Here is a 23,912-nt window from a genome sequence, read left to right on the forward strand (position 1 = left end):
TGTACTGGCCCAAGTGTCCAAATAATTTTCACCAAATAATTCACAATAAAACATACTCAATCGAATTTATAGGCCAAATGAAGAATTTAGAATTGCTGTAAATTAAAGTAAATCGAGGGGGTTCCTGTCGAATTCACGAAAAATGCAGAAAAATACTGCTATGGAGTGGTTATATTTGCATTCTGGACAACAAATATAAAAAACTAGCTATTTTCAAACTTCAATTTACTAGCCCTAAACATCTATCCAAATAATTTTTAACAGCCAAAGTGTCCAATTAAAACATGATGTAAAATGAGGTCATTTTGTGTGCGAGAGGTTGATTTGCTCTGTGAAACTACTATAAATATTATACAAGGCCATAAAAACTAATAATATCTTTTGCGACAGCGATTTTCCGTTAATGATTTACTAGGCTGAACATTTTCGATTGGAACAGCCTAGTAAAAATCGCGTTTTAAACCCGCCCCCTCTAAACAGCGCCAAAATCGCGCCACGGGGTAGGGCAGATGCTCAGCCACGATTCAGGTAGGTTTTGTAACATACCTACTTAGACCCACCGAGTCCACACCGACAATCGATCATCCATTCATGCTAGTTCTATGTTGTCCAACTTTCTCACCCACTCTCCACACACAAGGTACAGTTTAGAACGGCAAAATAACCTACAAATCGGCACATCTTTGCGATGTGGGAGGCAACCTGAGCACCCGGACGAAATCCACGCGCTTTTAGGAAAAATGTGCAAACTCCACACAGACAGCACCCGAGGTCAGGATCGAAGCTGGGTCTCTGGCCCTGTGAGGCAGCAGCTCTACTGCTGTGCCACACCTTTACCCATGGGTTTAATGCTCACTGACATACAGGCTGCAACCTGCCCACTTATCTTCTGAACAGAAGTGAAAGTAGTTCATCTCAGGCTGGTACAGTGTCCCAGTCGTGGCCGACTCCATCAGAACAAGCGAGATAAGTTAACAAAGTTGTAGTTCAGCCAGGCAGTAGGCAGCTTGATTGTAATCATGTATAGTCTTTTCGCTGACTGGATAGCACGCAACAAAAGAAGCTTTTCACTCCATCTTGGTACACGACAATAATAAACAAACAACTAAAGAAAACTAAATTAACTTGCTGTGTGGGAAGGAAGGGCAGATGCGTTGTCTATACCGAAGATAGACACAAAGTGCTGGAGTAACTCAGCGGGTCAGGCATCATCTCTGGAGATAAGGAATAAGTGACGTTTCAGATCGAGACCCTTCTGCAGACCTTGACCTGAAATGTCACCTATTCCTTTTCTCCAGAGATGATGCCTGACCCGCTGATGCCTGACCCTCTGAGTTACTCCAGCACTTTGTGTCTATCTACAGTAAATTAACTTGTCCCTTTATTTTGACTTATTTTATAACTTATTTAATTTTCAGGAGTGGATACAAAAATAATGAAGAACAGTGGGAGATACGTCTTGAAGAAAACCACCATTGAACTTCTCATGAACCGTGTAGTGATGCTGGTAAATGTCTTCTTGGTAACAAGCTTTATGCTCTTAAAAGTCTCAGCGTGAGAGTTAGTTAACAAACCCATCATGTCAATGCCATTCTGTGACTACTCTGACTGAAAACTATTCCTTCCTCATATCTTTTGAAATGTTTAAAGTTCAGATGGGGGGGTTGACAGTCAGAAACCTTTACCCAGAGTGGAAATGTCCAACACTAGAGGGTGTAGCTATGAGGTGAGAGGCACAAGAGACTGCATCTGGTTGAGGGTATTGGGCCATACTGTCTGTGTGGAGCTTGCACTTTCTCCCTGTGATTACTATTCCTTCCTTGGATAGGCATATGGATGAGAAGGGAATGGAGGGTTATGGTACGAGTGCAGGCAGGTGGGACTAAGGGGAAAAAAATTTGTTCGGCATGGACTTGTAGGGCCGAGATGGCCTGTTTCCGTGCTGTAATTGTTATATGGTTATATGGTTATTACATGGGTTTCCTCATGGCACTCCAGTTTCAAGTTCAAGGTCAAGTTCAAGTTTATTGTCATGTGTCCCTGATAGGACAATGGAATTCTTGCTTTGCTTCAGCACACAGAACATAATAGGCATTGACTACAAAACACATGAATAAATAATCTGATAAAGTGCAAATAACAAATAATGGGTTATTTAATGTTCAGAGTTTTGTCCGAGCCAGGTTTAATAGCCTGATGGCTGTGGGGAAGTAGCTATTCCTGAACCTGTTCACTGCAGTCATCAGGCTCCTGTACCTTCCACCTGAAGGTAGCAGGGAGATGAGTGTGTGGCCAGGATGGTGTGGGTCTTTGATGGTGTGGGTCTTCCACATAACAAAGGCATGCGGGTTTGTGGATTAAGAGTCTTCTGTAAAATTGCCCCTAGTGTAGAGAGTGGATGCAAAAGTAGGATAACATAGAACTAATGTGAACGTGTGATTGGTAGTCAGCATGGAAAGTGCAGAGTAAAAATAAAGTTCCAGGGCCACAAAAATATGAATTGGAAGATCAGGGCTACACGTTTAGATGTGAGAGTTCAGTTCAACAGTCTAATAATAGCAGGGAGAAGCTGTTCCTACAGCTTCCAGGAGTCTGGTGCTGTGTGCTTTCAGGATTTTATATCTTCTGCCCGATGGGGGAGGAGAGAAGATGGAACGACCAGGGTGCGAATAGTCCTTGATTGCATTCCCGAGACAGCGTGGTGCAGATGGAGTCAATGGTGGGGAGGCTGGCCTGTGTGAAGGACTGGGCTACATCCACGACTCTCTGCACTTTCTTGCAGTCTTGGGCAGAGCAGTTGCACCCTTAATGAGTCGGACAAGTGAAGAATACAGGTACAGGATACTGAGTTGGATGATCAGCCATGATCATATTGAATGGCGGTGCAGGCTCGAAGGGCCGAATGGCCTACTCCTGCACCTATTTTCTATGTTTCTATGTTTCTAGAAGGGAGACACAAGAAGACACAAAAAGCTAGAGTAACTCACAATGTAAAAAATTAACAGGAAGATAACTGTTGGGGCCATATCACCTATTCCTTTTTGCACAGTCAACTATTTCTCCATTGTTCAGACTGCAGTTACAATTACAAAATAAGGAAGCAATTGAATAATGAATTTCAATTTTTATTCGTCTAATATTCCAGGTTCTCTTGATTCTTGTGGTTATGTCAATTTGCCTTGCTGTTGGAGCTGTCGTATGGGATTCAACAGTTGGGGTGAACATGCCCTATCTTGGCTCTTTCCCCGAAGTCCTCAATCTGGGATATGATTGCTTTTTGGCCTTCTGGTCTCATATTATCCTCCTGAACTCCATCTTGCCAATGTCACTCTATGTCACGTAAGTACCTTATTGTCAAGAAAGGAACACATTGTGCTGAAGTAACTCAGCAGGTCAGGTAGCAAGCATTCCTGGAAAATGTGGATAGGTGAGGTTTCGGGTCGACACCCTTCTTCAGGACTAGAGAATGGAGCAGCTGGGCTTGTACACTGGAGTTTAGAAGGATTGGAGGAGATCTCATTTAAACATATAAGATTGTTAAGGGTGTGGACACATGCTAGAGGCAGGAAACGTGTTCCCGATGTTGGGGGGGTCCAGAATCAGGGGCCACTGTGAGAACGGAGACGAGGAAACACTTTTTCTCAGGGAGTGTGGTGAGTCTGTGGAATTCTCTGCCGGTGGAGTCGGTGGAGGCGGGTTCTCTGGATTCTTTTAAGAGAGAGTTAGATAGGGCTCTTAAAAATAGCGGAGTTAGCGGATGTGGGGAGAAGGCAGGAACGGGGTACTGATTGGGGATGATCAGCCATAATCACATTGAATGGCGTTGCTGGCTCGAAGGGCCGAATGGCCTACTCCTGCACCTATTGTCTATTGACCCGAACCGTTACCTATCCATGTTCTCCAGGGATGCTACCTGACCTGCTGAGGTACTCCAGCACTTTGTGCCTTTTTTTGTGCATTAACCAGCATCTACAGTTTTTTGTTTCGACCTCATTGCCAAGTCATAAATTACTCAGAGTTTAGTTTAGTTTTGAGGTACAGCGCGGAAACAGGCCCTTCGGCCCACCGAATCTGCGCCGACCAGCGATCCCCGCACACACTAACGCTATCCTACACATACAAGGGACTATTTACAATTATACCAAGCCAATTAACCTACAAACCTGTATGTTTTTGGAGTGTGGGAGGAAACGGGAGATCCCAGAGAAAACCCACGCAGAACGTACAAACTCCGTACAGACAGGCAACCTTAGTCAGGATCAATCCCAGGTTTCTGGTGCTGTAAGGCAGCAACTCTACTGCTGCATCACCGTCCCGTTCCTCCTTTCCCCATCCCTCCCCCTCCCGCCCCCAGTTTTGAATGGTTTATCCTTTTTACTGGTTATTTAAAACAATGGATTGAGAACGAAACAAAGAAAATATCTTGGTAATTGTACTTGTTTGATTTAAACTATTCGCCAGTAACACTTCTATGGAACTGATCTATGGAAGGATGCACTACAATATTGAGATTGCTGTGGAACTGGTGTGCTACAATGCTGAGAACTATATTCTGCACTCTGTATCTTCCCCTTTGCTTTACCTATTGGCATGTTTGGCAAATTGGTGGACAAAGCGAGCAAGATATGGAGAGAAGAGAAATGTAAAGACTGAGGGATGGGGAAGGGGAAGGAGGGGTGGGATAGTGAGAGAGATGGGGATGCACTACTGTAGGGGAGGTGAAACCTAAAATTGGAGAATTCTATGTTCATGTTTTAGGGCTGTAAGATAGCCAAGCATAATATGAGGCGTCACCACCGTTACCGTACCCGAGCAGTTGATGGTTTTGCCATGGGGGGGCTCAGCTTACAGAATAGTACATATGTCTTCTTCTTCTTGCGTATGGCGGGCAAAGCCTAAAGTTGTAGGACAACTTGTTCTATTTGATCTTATTTGATTGTGCACGCCAGGGTTGAGTGCATTCGTTGAAACGGGGCGGACCCACGTGAGGATTGCAATCTCCCACCCCAGCTATGTATGTAAGGCAGCAGTTTCTATGATGCACAAGGTCTCATATTGTGCAAAGTGCATGCAGGATTTCTGCCTGCATATTGTACCCAGGTCCTGTAGAGGGAAGTATTTGACTAAATTCGGAGGGAGAAGTTCAGACCATTCGAGCTGCGCTTCCCGTTCACTCTGCAAAAACATTCCCTGATGGAGATAGAAAACTCGTACATGTCCATATTGTCCTTGGAATATAATGTATCCCAAACTGCTAATGACATGGAACTGTAACCTGTGGGGCCAAAAAAAAAAACCAACTCTGAAAAACAACGTTTCTCGGAACTGGTTTTCCAACAATATTCTCTTTAACGTTCTGTGGAGTGCATTTATACATGATGGTGAGGATAATGTCTGACAGAATTGTGTCTGCAATATTTATTGCATTGTCCATTTTTATCTTGTCCTAATATAATTTGTAAACCGAGTGAGTCTAGGACCAGAGGCCATTCCCTCAGATTAAAAGGATTTACCTTTAGGAAGGAGATGAGGAGGAATTTCTTGAGTCAGTGTGGTGAGTCTGTGGAATGCATAGCCACAGTCGGCTGTGGAGGCCAAGTCCATCGTTATTTTTACGGTGGAGATTGATAGATTCTTGATTAGTACGGGTGTCAAGAGTTATGGGGAGAAGGCAGGAGAATGGGGTAGAGAGGGAAAGATAGATCAGCCACGTTTGAATGGCGGAGTAGACTTAATGGGCCGAATGGCCTAATTCTGCTCCTGTAATTTATGAACTGCTTTGAATAATTGTAAATTTGCCTGACTTCAACATCACTGTAGGCAAACTTAGCTTAGATCTTAATGATTCGCTGTGCAGGAAGGAAATGCAGATGCTGGTTTAAACCCAAGATAGACACAAAATGCTGGAGTAACTCAGCGGGACGGGCAGCGCCTCTGGAGAGAAGGAATGGGTGACGTTTTGGGTCGAGACCCAGCTAAGTTACTCCAGCTTTTTTGTGTCTATTATTGATTTGCTGTGTTCTTTAAAGAGTGTATCTTTTATTCCAGTTTTGAACTTCTCCATGTGGCCCAGAGTTTTTTCATTAAATGGGATTTGGAGATGTATTGTGAAGAGAGTGACACCCCGGCCAATGCAAGGACTACGACCCTGAATGAAGAACTGGGGCAGATCAAATATATTTTCTCGGATAAAACAGGCACTCTGACTCAAAACATCTTGGCCTTTAAAAAATGTTGCATCGATGGTCAGATCTATGGTAAATGCTCCTCTATGTAAATGTGGAAATATTAATGTTTGCTTTCAGTGAGTGTAGTTTGTAATGGAAATGGTTCATGGCTTTGAGGATGCTATTTTTGATTGAAAGTTGCAGCAAGGAAACAGGCCCTTCGGCCCAGCACGTACATGCCGACCACTGATCACCCATTCAGACGGCTTCTATGATATCCTACTTTTGCATTCACACCTTGCACCCTAGGGGGCAACTTACAGTGGCCAATTAATCTTCAAATCTGCATGTGGGAGGGAACCAGAGCACCCGGAGGAAACCCATGCGGTTATGGGGAGAAGGTGCAAACTCCACACAGACAGCACCCGAGGTCAGGGTGGAACCCGGGTCTTTTACGTCGCATCACTGTGCTGCTTGTAGCTAGAACTCGAGGGCCTGAGTTATAAGGAGAGGTTGGGCAAGCTCGGATTTTATTCCCTGAAGCACAGGAGAACGAGGGGTGATTTTATAGAGATGTCAAAAATCATGAGAGGAATAGATAGGGTGAATGCACAGAGTGTTTTTTCCCCAGGGTAAGTGAATCAAGAAGTGGAGGACACAGGTTCAAGATGAGTGGGGAAAGATTTAACAAAAACATGAGGGGCAACATTTTCACAAGGAGGGTGGTGAGCACATGGAACAAGCTGCTGGAGTAACTCAGCGAGACAGTATCTCTGGAGAACATGCATGGCTAGTGTTTGGTTCGGGACACTTCTTCACACTTCTTCCACATATGCTGCCTGACCTACTCATTTACTCCAGTACTTGATGTCCTTTTTTTGTATACTAGCATCTGCAGTTCCTTGTTTCTTCATCTAAGTGCTGAAGGAACTCAGCGGGCCAGGGAGGGGAGGGAATGGGAATGGACAGGCAATGTTTTGGGCCAGGACTTGTTTAAGTTTAGGTTTATTATTGTCACATATACTGAGGTTTAGTGAAGAGCTTTGTTTTGCATGCTTTCCAATCAAACCAGATAATACTATGCACAAATACAGTCATCAAATGCAAGTACAATGGGTTGAACAAAGGGGACGCTACTTCAGATTTTATTATTTGAATATCTTTAAAATATTACTGTCAGTTGTGACTATTCTATATATATATAATATTTTTATGATCTAATATAATAATAATAATATATAATATATATAATATATAAAAATAATAATAATAATATTATTATAATCTAATAGTTGAATTCTCTCATTTTCAGGGAACCAATATGATGGTGCTGCAGCAACAGTAAGTACTTGTTAAAGAGAATTATTCTTTATTGGCCAGCTTATGATTTTGACTGAGCAAGCAATGTTTCCTGTCCCACACAGTAGCACAGGTTTGGTCAGGGACATCTATTCATCCTGCCTCTCAACACTGGGCGGTACCGTGACGCAGCGGTAGAGTTGCTGCCTTCCAGCGCCAGAGACCCGGGTTTGATCCTGACCACGGGTATTTGTCTCTACGGAGTTTGTACGTTCTCCCCGTGACCGAAGTGAGTTTTCCCTGGGAGCACCGGTTACAACATACAGATTTGTAGGCTAATTGTCTTGGTGTCATTATAAATGTTCCCTAGTGTGCATAGGATGGTGTTAGTGTGCAGGGATCGCTGGTTGGTGTGGGCAGAAGGGCCTGTTTATCTCAAAACGTAACTAAACAAAACAGCAAGGAGCAGTACACCGTGGCCGCCATCGTCAGTGCCCGCAGCAGCAAGCAGCAGCAGCTACACTGCAAGCAGCTACATAGCTACACAGCTAAACTAAACACGAAGTGACGCAGGCTGCCAAGAATTGACACCCTGACTGCCTAGTGCCATGGATACTACATGAGATTAATATTGGACACGGCCCTTAGTAGCAGTTTGAGGTGCGACCTGGAAGATTATCTTGCGTCGGGGGATTCTGGGGATTTTGTCAAGTGGGGGGGTCAAAGAGCAAATGCACTGAACCTATCGATAGGTATATTATGAAAGGAAGGTTAACAAAGTAATGGTGGGAGATTCAATGGTGGTGTTTCCACCTACGGTCTAGAGGGCATTGCTTTAAGGTGAGAGGGGCAAAGTTTGAAGAAGATGTTCAGGGAAGGATTTTTCACAGAGTGACGGGTGCCTGGAATGCGCTGCCAGGAATGTTGGTGGAGGCTGTGGAAGAGGTGATAATGAGGGGATAGGAACATTGCAACTAGCAGGACACCTAGGTTGGGGGAGGAATGGGGAGGTAGGGAATGCAAGGGTCACTTGAAATTAGAGACATCATTATTCATACCATTAGGTTGTAAGCTGCTCAAGCGAAATATGAGATGCTGTTCCTCCAATTTGTGTGTGGCCTCACTGTGACAGTGGTGGAGACCCAGGAAAGGAAGGTCAGTATGGGAATGGGGAGTTAAATTGTTTGGCAACTAGGAGATCACATAGGTCAAGGCGGACTGAGCGAAGGTGTTCAGCGAAACGATCTCCCAGTCTGCGCTGATATTTAAGAGTTCACACCGAGAACGACAGATACAGTAGATGAGGTTGGGGGAGGTTGTATTGCAGCGTTGAGATTGTACTAGACTTTAGAGATGCAGCAGGGAAACAGGCCCTTCAGCCCACCGAGTCCGCGCCGACCAGCGATCACCCCATACGATAGCACTATCCTACACACTGGTGACAATTTACAAATTACTAGAAGCCAATTAACCTACAAACCGGCACATCTTTGGAATGTGGGAGGAAACCGGAGCACCCGGAGAAAACCCCACACGGTCTCAGGCAGAACGAGCAAACTCCACACAGACAGCACCCATAGTCAGGATCGAACCCAGGTCTCTTTGCAATGAGGCAGCAACCTTACTGCTGCGCCGCCCTTCGAAAAATGAACGCTCTCTCCACAAATGGTTTCTCACTTTCCTGGTGTTTCCAGCATTTATGTTTGTATCAATTAAAATGTCATGCAATCCAATTGAGCATTTACCAATTAACCAATGTTTCTGGACCAAAAAAGTCATAGTGCTGCAAGAAACTCAGTCGGTCAGGCATCATCTGGGGAGGGAATGGACAGACGAAGTTTGAAGAAGGGTCTCGACTACAAAGGTCATCTGTCAATTCCATCCACCAATGCCGGCTGACCCGCTGAGTTCCTCCAACATAGACACAAAATGCTGGAGTAACATCTCTGGAGATGCTGCCTGTTACTCCAGCATTTTGTGTCTCCAGCATCTTCGGTATAAACCAGCATCTGCAGTTTCTTCCTCTGAGCTCCTCGAACACTTTGCTTTATGCTCCAGATTCCAGCATCGGCTGTTCCTTGTGTCTCCAGCCTCATCTTTTTGGCCTGGATTTGTACGATGCACGATAAAACTGTTCAAAGTGAAATCCGGTCTGCTCTGCGTCCTTGGGGACCTCCATGCTCAGGAACGTATTTAAGACTCTATTCGGCAACCAGTTGTGCACCACTCTCTCGGTCTGACACTGAATGTCACTGGGTCTTTTACAGATGGCTGACCTCAGCTGGAACACGTATGCTGACAGAAGGCTCAAGTTCTACGACTCTTTGCTAGTGCAACTGATCCGATCAGGGGAGCAGCCGGGAGTCCGCGATTTCTTTAGATTGCTGGCTCTTTGTCACACAGTCATGGTGGAGGAGAAAGATGGTGAGTCTGAAGTGCCATCATTTAGCAGGTATTCAATCACTTTGGCTTTTGAGCGGAGCATGGTCAGAAACTGTCGATGGACACAAAATGCTGGAGTAACTCAGCTGGTCAGGCAGCATCTCTGGAGAAAAGGAATAGGTGATGTTTTGGGTTGAGACCCTTCCTCAGACACTGGTCAGATACTGGTTATGCTGATCTCAAAACGGTAGACCTATACTCTTCAGAGCTTGGAAGAATGAGCGTTGATCTTATTGACATATATTTAAGGGGATATATATAATTCACAGGGTAATTAGATCGATTGGGAGATCAGGAATACACCTTTGGCTTAGGAAAGGTCCATGCTCGAATTTGGTAGTGGGGAAGAGAGAAGAGGGAATGACCAGTTCCTAAATCTGGTGGTTCGTGATTTCAAGCTTTGGTGGCTTGCTCATTGTGGACTTGTGGAGAGCCCATCCTCCACTCTGTTCTGGGCCACATTTGACTGTTGATTTTCTTCCTCTTGTTTCTCTTTCTTCAAGGTCAGCTCATTTACCAGGCAGCCTCTCCAGATGAAGGCGCTCTAGTATTAGCAGCAAGAAACTTTGGCTATGTCTTTCTGTCCCGCACACAGGATAGCATAACCATCAGCGAGCTGGGCATGCAGAAGACATACACAGTGCTGGCCATCCTGGACTTCACCAGCAGTCGCAAGAGAATGTCTATCATCCGTAAGTGACCCCAAAGATAAACGTGGGGTGAAAAGTACATTAGTATTACAACGGTCCTCTTCGGTCTGGTGAAACTTCAGTGATTCCAGTTATCAAATATCAAAGATAGACACAAAGTGCTGGAGTGCCTCAGCGGGTCATGCAGCATCTCAATGATAGAGTTGCTGCCTTTGCCCCTGTCCCACTTAGGAAACCTGAACGGAAACCTCTGGAGACTTTGCGCCCCACCCAAGGTTTCCTTGCGGTTCCCGCAGGTTTTTGTCAATCTCCCTAATGGTCGAAAGTGGTTTCCGCCTCTTCTATAGAACATAGACAAAAACCTCCGGGAACCTCCAGGAACCTCCGGGAACCGCACGGAAACCTTAGGTGGGGCGCAAAGTCTCCAGAGATTTCCGTTCGGGTTTCCTAAGTGGGACAGGGGCATAATATTACAGTGCCAGATACCCGGATTCGATCTGTGTGGGGTAAAAAACCCACAACTTGTCCTGCACATCTCCTTTAAACTTTGCCACTCTCATCTTAAAGCTATGCCTGGATTGTTTCCCATCCCTATCTCAATTTGACCACTCCCCAAAGATCCTCATTGAAATGTATTGGGTCTGTATTCTCTCTAACATTAGGCTTCAACCTCCAGTTTGACCCACTCAAAGGCAAACTGCAAGTATGTTTTATGTTAAACTTGTTCTTGGGAAGGTCTGGATCCCACCATCAGGAACAGCTTCATCCACTCTGTAGGTACACACAAATGCTGGAGAAACTCAGCATCTATGGAGCGAAGGAAATAGGCAACGTTTTGGGCCGAAACTTTGCCTATTTCCTTTGCTCCATAGATGCTGCTGCACCCGCTGAGTTTCTCCAGCATTTTTGTGTATCTTCGATTTTCCAGCATCTGCAGTTCCTTCTTAATCACTTCATCCACTCTGTTATCACTCAGACTACTGAATGGACCACTCTTAAGATCTCCCAACCTACCTCATTCCAGCCCCTGCGCTTTAAAACAAATCTGAACTTTGACATTTATTCTGTCTTATTTCATTGATATTTCCACCTTATCTCCCCCCCCCCACCTGGTTTCACCTGCCTGCCATCACTCCCTTACCTAGTTTAACTTATCACCAACTGTCCTCTGTTCCTCCCTTCTATCTGCCTACTATACCTCCCTCTATCTATGATCCCCCATCATACCTGATTACATTATCAACTACAGCCCCCATCTCAAAAGATCATGAGATAGTGGTATTAGGCCATTCGGTCCACCAAGTCTACTCTGCCATTCAAACATGGCTGATCTATCTCTCCCTCCTAACCCCATTTTCTTGCCTTCTCCCCATAGCCTCTGACATCCATACTAATCAAGAAACGTCCCATCCCTCCCTATCGCCTTTATCTTCTCTCTACACTCTCGGTCCTGATGCAGGGTTCCAACCTGAAACATTGGCCATCCCTCAGTCTCTACAGATGCTGCCTGATCCGCTGAGTTCCTTCAGCAGTTTGTTTTTTCTCCAGATTCCAACATCTTCATTCTCTTGTTCGATTGATTGAGAAATACACTGTGGAATCATGCCGTACTGCTCATTGAGTCCACTCCGACCATTGCTCCCCTGTTCACACCAGTTCTATGTTATCCCGCTTTTGCATCCACTCACTGCACACTAGGGTCAATTAACTACAAGCTACAAACCCGCACGCCTTTGAGATATGTGGGAGGAGACCAGAGCACCCGGAGGAGACCCACACAGTCACGGGGGGGAACCTGCAAACTACACAAAGACAGATCCCGAGGTCAGGATCAAACCTGGGCCTCTGGCACTGTGAGACATCGGCTCTACCAGCTGCACCACTGTATCGCCTCCCCCTTGTGCGTGTCTCCTTGAAATGTAATCTCTCCATTTGCTGACAGTATCCTGGTTGCAGCAAAGCAGGAAATAATTCAACAACAAAGTCGGGCTGTGGTAGTCTGCCAGAGACTCCCTCTGTCATTCGTATCCCAAGCTCCATCTCCAAAGTCGTGAAATCTTTGAAAAGGTGAAAAACTGACAGAAGACGGGCAGCGCGGTGGTAGAGTTGTTGCCTCACAGTGCCCGAGACCCGGGTTCGATCCCGGCTACGTTGCGCTGTCTGTACGGAGTTGGTACGTTCTCCCCATGACCGCCTGGGTTTTCTCCGAGATCTTTGGTTACCTCCCCCACTCCAAAGACGTACAGGTGTGTAGGTTAATTGGCTTGGTTTAAACCTGAAATTGCCCCTAGTGTATGCAGGATAGCGTTAATGTGCGGGAATCGTCGGTCGATGTGGACTCGGTGGGCCGAAGGGCCTGTTTCCGCGCAGTATCTCTGAAACTAAAAATAAAAAGCTAAACTAAAGAGTTGCACGGCAACCTTTCCTGCTCTCTGAATGTTTACGTTTTATCTTGCAGTGAAAGATTCTGAAGGGAAGATTAAGCTGTTCTCCAAAGGAGCGGACACGGTGATATATGAAAGACTTCAGCTCAGCTGTCCACACATGGAGAGCACTCAAATTGCACTCGATGTAAGGGTAGTACATGTTTACTGATTATTGAGACTAACCGATCTCCTGAGGTCTATGGGGGATCCCTGTGGTAATTCAAAAAACTGCCATATTTTGATTATGCAGAGAGACCCTGAGAGTTGGGACATTAATGTTTTTATTGTTTCTCAGTTTCATATTGTTCAGTTTTTCAAATGTTAATTTCATGAGCCTTCACTTTAGTAAATGTTAAGTGGATGAAAACTCGTTGTTCGGCACATGTGGAGTTGGAGATTCCAACTCTCTTTCTCTCTGTATGGAACTGGTAAATTGATTTGATACTTCCTGTTGGAGACACAAGGAACTGCAGATTTTGGATAGCGTTAATGTGCGGGGATCGCTGGTTGGCGCAGACTTGGTGGGCCGAAGGGCCTGTCTCAGAGCTGTATCTCTAAACTAAACTAAACTAAACTAGACTAAGATGCAGGGGGAAGGTTTTCTTGGTTCCAATGAAAATCGCAGGGGATGCTTTTAATATATTAAAGCAGAGGGGGTGGGGTAGAGCCAGCCAGGGTCAGTTTAACTCATGTGTGGTTCACTGTTGGTAGCCTGGTGTGAGCACCACATTTTGCTGTGAGTTATTTTACCAAGGTCAAAAGTCTCTGACCTCTTGATCTAATTCCTGTTGTTAAATAATTAAAGCAAATCACATGCATTGATGATGTTGTTCTGCGGGCAAAATATGATGGGTGGGGGGGAAATAATGTGACAGATTGTCCAGGCCAACTTCCTGAAGGGAAGGATTGGAACTGCCGATGGGACCAATTAACCAGGAATGAAGGTTTTTATATCGCAAAGTGGTATATTGTTCATTATGTGCAGTTTCGTGTGCAGTTTTGGTCTCCAAATTTGAGGAAGGACATTCTTGCTATTGAGGGAGTGCAGCGTGGGTTCAAGAGGTTAAATCCCGGGAAGGCGGGACTGTCATATGTTGAAAGAATGGAGCGACTGGGTTTATATACACTGGAATTTAGAAGGAGGAGAAGGAGGAAACGTATAAGATTATTAAGGGATTGGACAGGCTAGAAGTAGGAAACATGTTCCCAATGTTGGGGGAGTCCAGAATCGGGGGCCACAGTTTCAGAATAAGGGGTAGGCCATTTAAAATGGAGATGAGGAAATACTTTATCATCCAGAGAGTTGTGAATCTGTGGAATTCTCTGCCTCAGAGGCTAATTCGCTGGATGCTTTCAAGAGATAGTTGGATAGAGTTATAGATAGCAGTCAAGGGATATAGGGAGAAGGCAGGAAAGGGATACTGAATGTGGATGATCAGCCATGTGAATGGCAGTGCTGGCTCGAAGGGCCGAATGGCCTTCTCCTGCTATTGTCTATTGTCTATTAACAATTAATTTGGGTGGTGCAGCTGGTCGAGCTTCTACCTCACACACCGTTCCCACTAATTCAATGTTATCCCACTTTCTCATTCATACTCTACACTAAACTATAGGGGCGGAACAGTGGTGTAGTTGATAGGGAAGCACGAGTGCCAGAGACCCAGGGTCAGAGGTTCTAGGAGCAGAATTAGGCCATTCGGCCCATCAAGCCTACTCCGCCATTCAATCATGGCTGATCTGCCTTTCCCTCTCAAGCCCATTCTCCTGCCTTCTCCCAATAACCCCCAACATTCTTACTAATCAAGAAATCCGATCCTGACCTTGGGTGCTGTCTGAGTGGAGTTTGCACATTCTGTGACCTTGTGGGCATCCTCCGGGTGCTCCGCTTTCCTCCCACATCCCAATGGTGTGCGGGTTTCAGGTTAGTCTGCCTCTGTAAATTGCTCCTTGTGTGAAGGGAGTGGATGAGAAAGTGGAATAATACAGAACTAGTGTGAACTGGTGATTGGTGGCTGTTGTGGACTAGGTGGGCCGAAGGGCCTGTTTCCACGCTGTATCTCTAAACTGAACTAAATGAAAGAACATTCTTCTCATTGCTGAAGATGCAATCATGTTGCAATTTTTCTTCTGACTTGCGTCAAAGAAGCTGTCAACAGTAAGTACCCGGATAGACACAAAATGCTGGAGTAGCTCAGCGGGACAGGCCGCTCCTGATCTAGGATGTTTCCAGTAGTGGGAGAGTCTTGGGCCAGGAGGCACAGTTTCAGAATAAAAGGACGTACCTTTAAAAAGGAGATGAGGAGGATTTTCTGTAGCCAGAGGGTGGCAAAACTGCGGAATTCATTGCCACAAATGGAGGGTGGAGGGCAAATCATTGGGTATTTTTAAAGCAAAGTTTGTCATGTTCTTGATTCGAAAAAGGGCATCAAAGGTTATGGGGAGAAACAGGAGAATGGGACAGATCAGCCATGATTGAATGGATCTCTAAGGCAGCAACTCTACTGTGGCGCCTCACTGCTGCCCTCTGTTTCATGCCCTTCAATTGCCACTTGGGTAACATAAACGTGATATTATTCTACATTCTAGCACAACTGAGACTTGTAGATAGGCAGGGAATAGGGGATATAGATCACGTGCAGGCAGAGATTAGTTTGGCTTGGCATCATGGTTGGCACAGCCTTTGTGGGCCGAAAGGCCTGCTCTGTTCTCCGTGTAACACTGAGAGACAATCTGCAGCAAGCAGTATAATCATGTTGTTGTGGACCCCTGCTTGCGGGATCAACGAGTAATGAGTTATGGATCTTTTCACACTTGACAATGCACAATGGGAACAAAACATCAGCAGCGAAGATGTCCTGAAAATATGTGACATCTCCCGCTTGTCAGAACTGCATGGGGGCAATAATTGGCTCCAATGGAGGTTAGGCTGTGAGGCAGCAGGCTGGAGAGTTGAATCAAAATGCTTGGCACAAATATTAGCAACGCTGCAGGCAAGCAGAACATCACTGGAACAAAGCCCGGAGGTTGGAAACCCAGCGAGAGAATTCAAATCAATTGAAGATAAACACAAATAGCTGGAGAATCTCAGCGGGCCAGGCAGCATCTCTGGAGAGAAGGAATGGGTGACGTTTCGGGTCAAGACCCTTCTTCAGACTGGTTAGGGATAGGGGAAATGAGAGATATAGATGATGAGAGATGTAGAGAGATGAAGAACAATGAATGAAAGATATGCAAACAAGTAACGATGATAAAGGAAACAGGCCATTGTTAGCTGTTGGTTGGGTTATTGTACTGATACATCGTAAAAAAAACGTTGCTATGTGTGTTATCCAGGCGGGTCATACCATACACAATTACATTAGGTAGTATAAAAGAGAAAATAAACAGAGTGCAGAATATAGTGTTACAGCCACAGAGAAAGTGCAGATTATTTTTTTTAAAGTGCATGGAGGTAGATTGGAGGATTGGGATGTTCATCCCTAACTATGAGCTGCTACTTCACAGCGCCAGAGAACCGGGTTTGATCCTGTCCTCAGGTGCTGTCTGCGTGGAGTTTGCATGTTCTCCCTGTGGCAGCATGAGTTTTTTCTGGGTGCTTCCGTATCCTCCCTCACCCTAAAGATGGCGAATTTGTAAATTAATTGGCCTCTGTAAATCGCCCCTAATGTGTTGGAAGTGGATGAGAAAGTGAGGTAACATAGAACGAGTGTCAACAGGCGATCGATGGTGGGCATGGACTTGGTGGGCCGAAGGGCCTGTTTCCACACTGTATCTTTCAATCAATCAATTGAAAGCTGAAAATGAGTTAACAGATCTAGTGTGACCGGGTACTTGATGGTTGGCATGGACTTACTGGGCCGAATGGCCTGGCTCCATTCCGAAAAGAGAATCATTCAAGAGCTTGCCAACTACAGGTAAAAGCTGTTCTTGAATCATTCAAGCTCTCTCTTTTGAGTTTTCTGAAAAATAGGAGGTGCAGGAAAAAAAGCCTGGAAAGTGATGGGTGGATGCAGGTGAGGGAGGTTTTGAATAGTCAAATGGTTGGACAAAGGCCGGAGATGAAATGACTAACGGTGAGAGATAAGGATAGAAAGGTTGTGAATTGTAAAGCCAGAGAAAGAGATGTAGGTGGAAGGGAGGGAGGGTGGGGGGGTGTAGAAATCTGTGTGCACATGGATATAGATAGACATATGGATACACAGGGAATGGAGGGATATGGATTATGTGCAGGCAGATAAGAGTTGATCTTGGTATCATGTTCGGCTCAGACATTGTGGGCCGAAGGGGCTGTTCTTGTGCTGTACTGTTCTATGTTCTAAGCTGCCAGTACCGTATTGTGATCATCACCGTACTTTCAGCAATTTGCGACGGAAACGCTGCGGACTTTGTGTCTGGCTTACAAAGACATTGAGGAAAATAACTTTCAAGACTGGAGTCAAAGGCATCAGAAAGCCACCGTGGCGCTGCAGAACCGCGAACATCTGCTCGAAGCCTTGTACGATGAAATTGAAACCAACCTGGTGGTAAGTCTAATCTAAGTCTAAGCTGTTGATTTTACTGCTTGTCCTTGAGAGAAAGTGTTCATGACTCAAACTGTGCCATTTACCAACAACAGTCGCAATAAGTGCGACGGTCCGCCAAGAACTGATGAGCTTGTCAAAAATAGAAAGATAGAAAATAGGTGCAAGAGTAGTCCATTCGGCCCTTCGAGCCAGCACTGCCATTCAATACGGTCATGGCTGATCATCCAAAAATCAGTACTCCGTTCCCGCTTTCCCCCCCCATATCCCTTGATTCTGTAAGTCCTTAGAGCTATATCTAACTTTCTCTTAAATACATCCAGTGAATTGGCCTCCACTGCCTTCAGTGGCTGAGAATTCCACACATTCACAACTCTCTGGGTGAACACCTGCCCTAGCTCGTGTTTAGGAAAATGAGTGATGGCTTCCTTGACACGTGGCTCCAGTAGGGGTCAACAGGAACCCTATGGGAGGGGTCTTCCCTTTGGTTAGGGTACTAGGGAGATGAGGGTCGGCTGCAGGAGGCACCCCTGGGCCAAAAAGGTGGACGGGCGAGAAGTGGGACGTCAGTTCGCTGGTCGATCCACACGTCCAAGGAAGGCGGAGGTTGGAGGCCCTGCAACAGCCTGGGACTTGCCTGGAAGCGAGGGGCCCTCGCGTGAACTAGAGCGAGGACTGGACCAAAACACGGCGCTTCTTACAGTGCGGGATCAGTAGACCATTTCTGTACACTTTGCCAATCGGGGACATGCTAAGGTATGGCAATACGCTACTCGACTGTTTCCATGCAAGGAGTTCCACTGTGCATTTAGCATGTTGACAATCACAGCACCATTGGGAACGAAGGAAGCTATTTCTAGGATAAAAAGGTCTGGTCATGGAGGACGGACGTGATGAGAAATATCTTTACTCGGTTGCTGGTAAAATCAATATCCTCAATTTGCGGTGCTCCACATGGGTATCACATGTTATAGACGTGCTTAGTCGGAATACACCAAAACAATAACCAAACTGGGTCAACCTTGGTTTTAGAGAGAATAAATGGGACTATTTATCAAAAAATAGGAACTTGCAATTTTTAGGCAGTCTCTTTCAATTTAGTTTAGTTTTAGGTTTAGAGATGCAGCGCGGAAACAGGCCCTTCAGCCCACCGAGTCCGCACCGACCAGCGATCCCCGCACATTAACACTTTCTTACACACACTAGGGACAATTTTGCATTTATACCAAGACAATTAACCTACAAATCTGTGCATCTTTGGAGCATGGGAGGATGACTAAGATCCCGGAGCAAACCCACGCAGGTCACGGGGAGAACAGACAAACTCCGTACGACAAGCACCCGTAGTCAGGATGGAACCCTGGTCTCTGGCGCTGGTCTCTCGGCTCTTAGGCCGCCCCACAAATTTCAATCTTTTACATCGGAGGGTGTTGACTGCGTGGAACTCGCTGCCTAGGGTGATGGTGGAGGCAGTGATAGGGGTGTTTAAGATATATTTAGATAGGTACATATATAAGCAGGGATGAAGGGATATGGATCAAGTGCAGGTAGGTAAGGGTTGGTCATGGCATCATGTTCAGCACAGACATTGTGGGCCGAAGAGCCTGTTCCAATGCTGTACTGTTCTACATTCTATGATCGGTGTAGATCCCTTTTCTGTAGATAAGTAATTAGTAGGTTGCACATAATGGCAGCGTCAGGCTGAAGCCGGACAGAAAGACTCGGCTCTAACTTCCCATGGAGCGGGCGTTCAATAGGAAATGGATGCAACACACGATGTTGGTTTCCATTGGGATTTGCACACAAGTAAGACAGGCTCGCTGAAGATGGGCACAACATGCTGGAGTAACACCGCTTCTCTGGAGAGAAGGAATGTGTGACGTTTCCGGTCGAGACCCTTCTTCAGACCGATCCGGTTTCTAGATAATGAATCTTTTGAAACCCTTCCCCAGAAGGCTGTGAATGACCGGGTAACGTCAATACTCAGGGTGAGTGGGGTAGATGTTGGACAACAAAGGCATGGGAAATGTGGGGGAAGTGGAGGCTGTAGAAAGTAGCCAGGTGGAAATGTATTAACTTATTGTCATATGCACATGTACAGGGGTGCGAATGTCTTGTATGCAACAACAGCTCAGGCACATCAACTCTGTACGGGGATACAATACAATACAATACAATACAATACAATTTATTTGTCATTTGAACCCCATTGAGGTTCAAACGAAATGTTCTTTCTGCAGTCATACACACAAGAAAGAACCAAGACACAACACAATTTACACAAACATCCATCACAGCGCATCTCCTCCTCGCTGTGATGGAAGACAAAGACTTATCTCTCCCCTGCACTTCCCATTCCCCTCCCGATGTCAGAGTCAAAGTCAAAGCCCCCGGCGGGCGATGGTAATTGTCCCGCGGCCATTTACGCCGCGCCGGGTGGTGCAAGGCCTCACTCCGGGTCTTGTTGTTGGAGCCCCCGGCGGGCGATTTGTTTGTACGTTCTCCCCGTGACCTGCGCGGGTTTTCTCCGTGATCTTCAGTTTCCTCCAACATTACAAAGACGTACAGGTTTGTAGCTTGGTACAAGTGTAAAAATTCTCCCTAGTGGGTGTAGGATAGTGTTAATGTGCGGGGATCGCTGGTCGGCGCGGACCCGGTGGGCTGAAGGGCCTGTTTCCGCGCTGTGTCTCTAAACTAAACTGAGAACGGCCCTGCTTTATGTCACATCATTGTCCACGCTTCCTTTGCAGCTCGTCGGAGCAACGGCCATCGAAGATAAGTTGCAGATCCGAGTTCCCGAAACCATTCAGAACTTGAAAAAGGCGGGTATTAAAATATGGGTATTGACTGGAGACAAGAAAGGTACTGTCAGGCACTGTCAGAATTATTTATTCAAATTCATTGGGCAACATGGTGGTGCAGCTGAGAGAGCCACTGCTTCACAGCGCCAGAGACCCGGGTTCAATCCTGACCTTGGGTGGTGTCTGTGTGGAGTTTGTCCATTCACACGCTAGTCGTACACACTCCCTACACATTCGGGGCAATTTTACAGAGAACAATTGACCTATAAACCCACACGTCTTTTGGAAGTGGGGGGGAAACTGGCACACCCGGTAGAAACCCAGGTGGTCATGTGGAGAGCATACAGACTGCACACACATACATCGCCCGAGGTCAGGATCAGAGACCTGGGTCTCTCGCACTGTGAGGCAGCAGCTCCGGCAGCTCCTCATGTCTTAAATTTTTCCCTGAACATGTCTGTGTCTACGGGGTTGCAAAATAGGTGTCCAATGAAAAAAGTGGAGGGACATGCAGAGGCAATGTGTGTCGTTTGGCCCAACGATTAGAACACAGAACAGTTCAGCGCAGAGACGGGTCCATCAGTCCACAACGTCTGCGCTGAACATGATCCCAAGTTAAACCGATCTCATCGATTTGTACATAATCCATATCCTTCCATTCCCTGCACTTTCATGAGCCGATCTAAAAGCGTCGAACGCCATTAGCGAATCTGCCTCCATCCCCATGCCTGGCAATGCATTTCAGGGCCAGCACTTTCTGTGTGAAACACCTCCTTTAAAATCTCCTCTCTCACCTTATAGCTACGCCCACTCATGCGGGACATTTCACCCTGGGGGAAAAAGGGTTCTGATTGTTAGACTCTATCTATGCCTGGCATAATTTTATATACTTCTATCAATTCGTCCCCCCACCCCCCAATCTCAGACGTTCCAGAGAAAACAATCCAACCTCTCTTTGTAGCTGAAGAGATTCTCACACATCCCTGGGCAATGGAGTCGTTTTAAAACTCTAACAAATCCTCGTTGAATTTAGTAGGAGGCAAGGATTGAGACACAACGTTGCCTCCAAAAAAAAGGCAGTCATGGTGTTTTTTGGGGGGGGTCTGGTGGGTCTGGTCTTGGTGACGTGCTGTTGAACTCTTGCTGTGCCTTAATTCCCAGTGCTGCGACCCAGTGATAAGATTGGGAGGCCCAGGGAGATTGGGTCCACATACCCAGACCAGATCAATACAGTGTGTAGGAGAGAGCTGCAGGTGCTGCAGTAGCTCAGCGGGCCAGGCAGCATCTCTGGAGAGAAGGAATGGGTGACGTTTTGGGTCTGAAGACGGGTCTCGACCCGAAACATCGTCCATTCCCACTCTCCAGAGATGCTGCCTGTCCCGCTGAGTTACACCAGCATTTTGTGTCTATCCAGATCAATACAGTGTGGATAGTGGGCCAATAGCAAGACCATGTCTGCCCTATATGGCACCAATATGTGACCATTGCTGGACTAATAATTGTGCTACTTATTCGCTGTTGTTCTAAACAGATGATTTATTAATTATTTTCTCTCTTTTTTCCCCCAATTTTAACAGAAACAGCAATTAATGTTGGATATTCCTGTAGGTTGCTGTCAGAAGAAATGGAGATTTTTGAAGGCAAGGACCTCAAGTAAGTGATGAACAGTGCAGTGGGAATTGACGGGATAGTGACAAAGTTAGGAGAGCTGCTGCCTCCCAGGCCCAGGGACCTGGGTTCGATCCTGATCTTTGACGCTCTCTGTGTGGAGTTTGCCCGTTCTGCCTGTGACCCCGTGGGTTTCCTCCTGTCCGAACCTCTATTTATTCTCCCACATCCCAAACGATGCCGGTTTGGAGATTAATTGACTACTGTAAGTTGCACCTAGAGTGCAGGTATGGGGCAGAATAAAACATAAAATATAGAACTGTACAGCAGGGGAACAGTCCCTTCAGCCCACAATGTCTGTGCCGAACATGATGCCAAATTGCACTAATCCCTTCTACCTGCATGTGATCCATATTCCTCCATTCCCACCACCTCCATGTACCTATCTAAAAGTCTCTTAAATGCCGCTATCATATCTGCGTCCACCACAGCCCTTGCAGAAGATAGACATAAAAAGCTGGAGTCACTGATTACTCCAGCTTTTTGTGTCCATCTTCAGTTTATACCAGCATCTGCAGTTCCTTCTTACACATTTTGTTTGCCCCACTACAAAATCTCCTCAAGGTATGCCTGCTTCGAAGAGGTTCTTCACCTCTCTCCGACAAGTGTTCTACACCATCCTGGCATGTGCGTTCCAGGCACCCACCACTTTTTGTGTAAACAAAATACTTGCCACGCACATCTCCTTCACAAATTGCCCATCTCACGTTAAAGCTGTGCCCTCTGGTCTTTGTCATTTCAATTCTGGCGAAAAAATAATCTGGCTGTTTATATCTATGCCTCTCATGATTTTATATACCTCTATCAGGTCTTCCGTCAGCTCTGATACTCCAGAGAAAACAATCCAGTTTTGTCCGACCTCTCCTTACAGCTAATGCCCTCTATTCCAGGCACCATTCTTCCAGTTCTGTCCTCGTGTGCAAAACTCCACTTGTTTCTCCAGAAGTTCACATGTTCTAAGAGCCGAATTAGGTCATTTGGCCCATCAAGTCTGCTCCGCCATGCTGATCTATCTTTCCCTCTCAACCCCATTCTCCTGCATTTGCACCATAACCACTGACACCCTTACTAATCAAAAATCTGTCAATCTCCGCCTTAGGATATACATTGTCTTGGCCTCCACAGCTGTGAATTCCACAGATTCACCACACTCTGACTAAAAAAGTTCCTTCTCATCTCCTTTCTAAAGGCGTGTCCTTTTATTCTGAGGCTGTGTCCTCTGGTCCTGGACTCTCCCATGAGCTCTGAGGCAATGAGGCAAGGGTTTCGCCGATCATCAGCTGTACTAAATGTCACTCTCTAGACTGAATGCTACGTCGCTGCTCGTGCTTCCACTGGAGTTCTGGCTGCCTTTCCTCATCCAGCCATAACTTGTGCACTTTTCTGTCCCCTCACCATCTCAGCGTAGTTCTGGATAGTCTGCGGAAGAACGGCCATCGATGCAGTGAAGATAACACGGACGACGTCTCGGACACCATAAAGAACAATGAGGAGTCGGAGTTCCTGTCGTGTGACAACAAAGCATTAATTCTCACCGGCAGCTTCCTGGTACGTCCCCTGGTTCCTCGATGAGTTTGCTTTGAGGGGTTTGGCCGTGTTTACGTTTCAAAAGCAGCGTTAGAGATGACTTTGATCTGTGTGGAGTTATAGAGAGACATAGTCTTGATAGAGGGATGTGGGATGGGTGAAAATGGAGCAGTTGTAGGAAAGAGTTGCAGATGATGGTTTACACCGAAGATAGACACAAAATGCTGGAGCAAGTCAGTGGGGCAGGCAGAACCTCTGTAGAGAAGCAATGGGTGATGTTTCAGGTCTGAAGAAGGATCTCGACCCGAAACATCACCCATTCCTTCTCTCTAGGAGTTTGTACTTTCTCCCCGTGACCTGCGTGGGTTTTCTCCAGGTGGTCCGGTTTGCTCCTGCACTCCAAAGACGTACA

General features: G+C 46.0%; 1 protein-coding gene across 6 annotated transcripts in view; it reads left to right on the plus strand.

Annotated features, from left to right (window-relative positions):
• Positions 1-23,912, plus strand: part of LOC129711145 (phospholipid-transporting ATPase IC-like) — a 108,238-nt gene that overhangs the window by 58,835 nt on the left and 25,491 nt on the right. For all 6 annotated transcript variants that reach the window (XM_055658577.1, XM_055658581.1, XM_055658576.1 and 3 more), the window contains 11 exons: positions 1,419-1,507; positions 3,146-3,339; positions 6,049-6,257; positions 7,480-7,508; positions 9,734-9,890; positions 10,412-10,600; positions 13,017-13,129; positions 17,343-17,507; positions 20,255-20,366; positions 21,883-21,958; positions 23,377-23,521. In XM_055658577.1, the coding sequence (XP_055514552.1) occupies positions 1,419-1,507; positions 3,146-3,339; positions 6,049-6,257; positions 7,480-7,508; positions 9,734-9,890; positions 10,412-10,600; positions 13,017-13,129; positions 17,343-17,507; positions 20,255-20,366; positions 21,883-21,958; positions 23,377-23,521 (1,478 nt within the window). The remainder of the gene's footprint in view (positions 1-1,418; positions 1,508-3,145; positions 3,340-6,048; positions 6,258-7,479; positions 7,509-9,733; positions 9,891-10,411; positions 10,601-13,016; positions 13,130-17,342; positions 17,508-20,254; positions 20,367-21,882; positions 21,959-23,376; positions 23,522-23,912) is intronic.

The sequence above is a fragment of the Leucoraja erinacea genome, chromosome 29, assembly GCF_028641065.1.
Source record: "Leucoraja erinacea ecotype New England chromosome 29, Leri_hhj_1, whole genome shotgun sequence".
NCBI lineage: Eukaryota > Metazoa > Chordata > Chondrichthyes > Rajiformes > Rajidae > Leucoraja > Leucoraja erinaceus.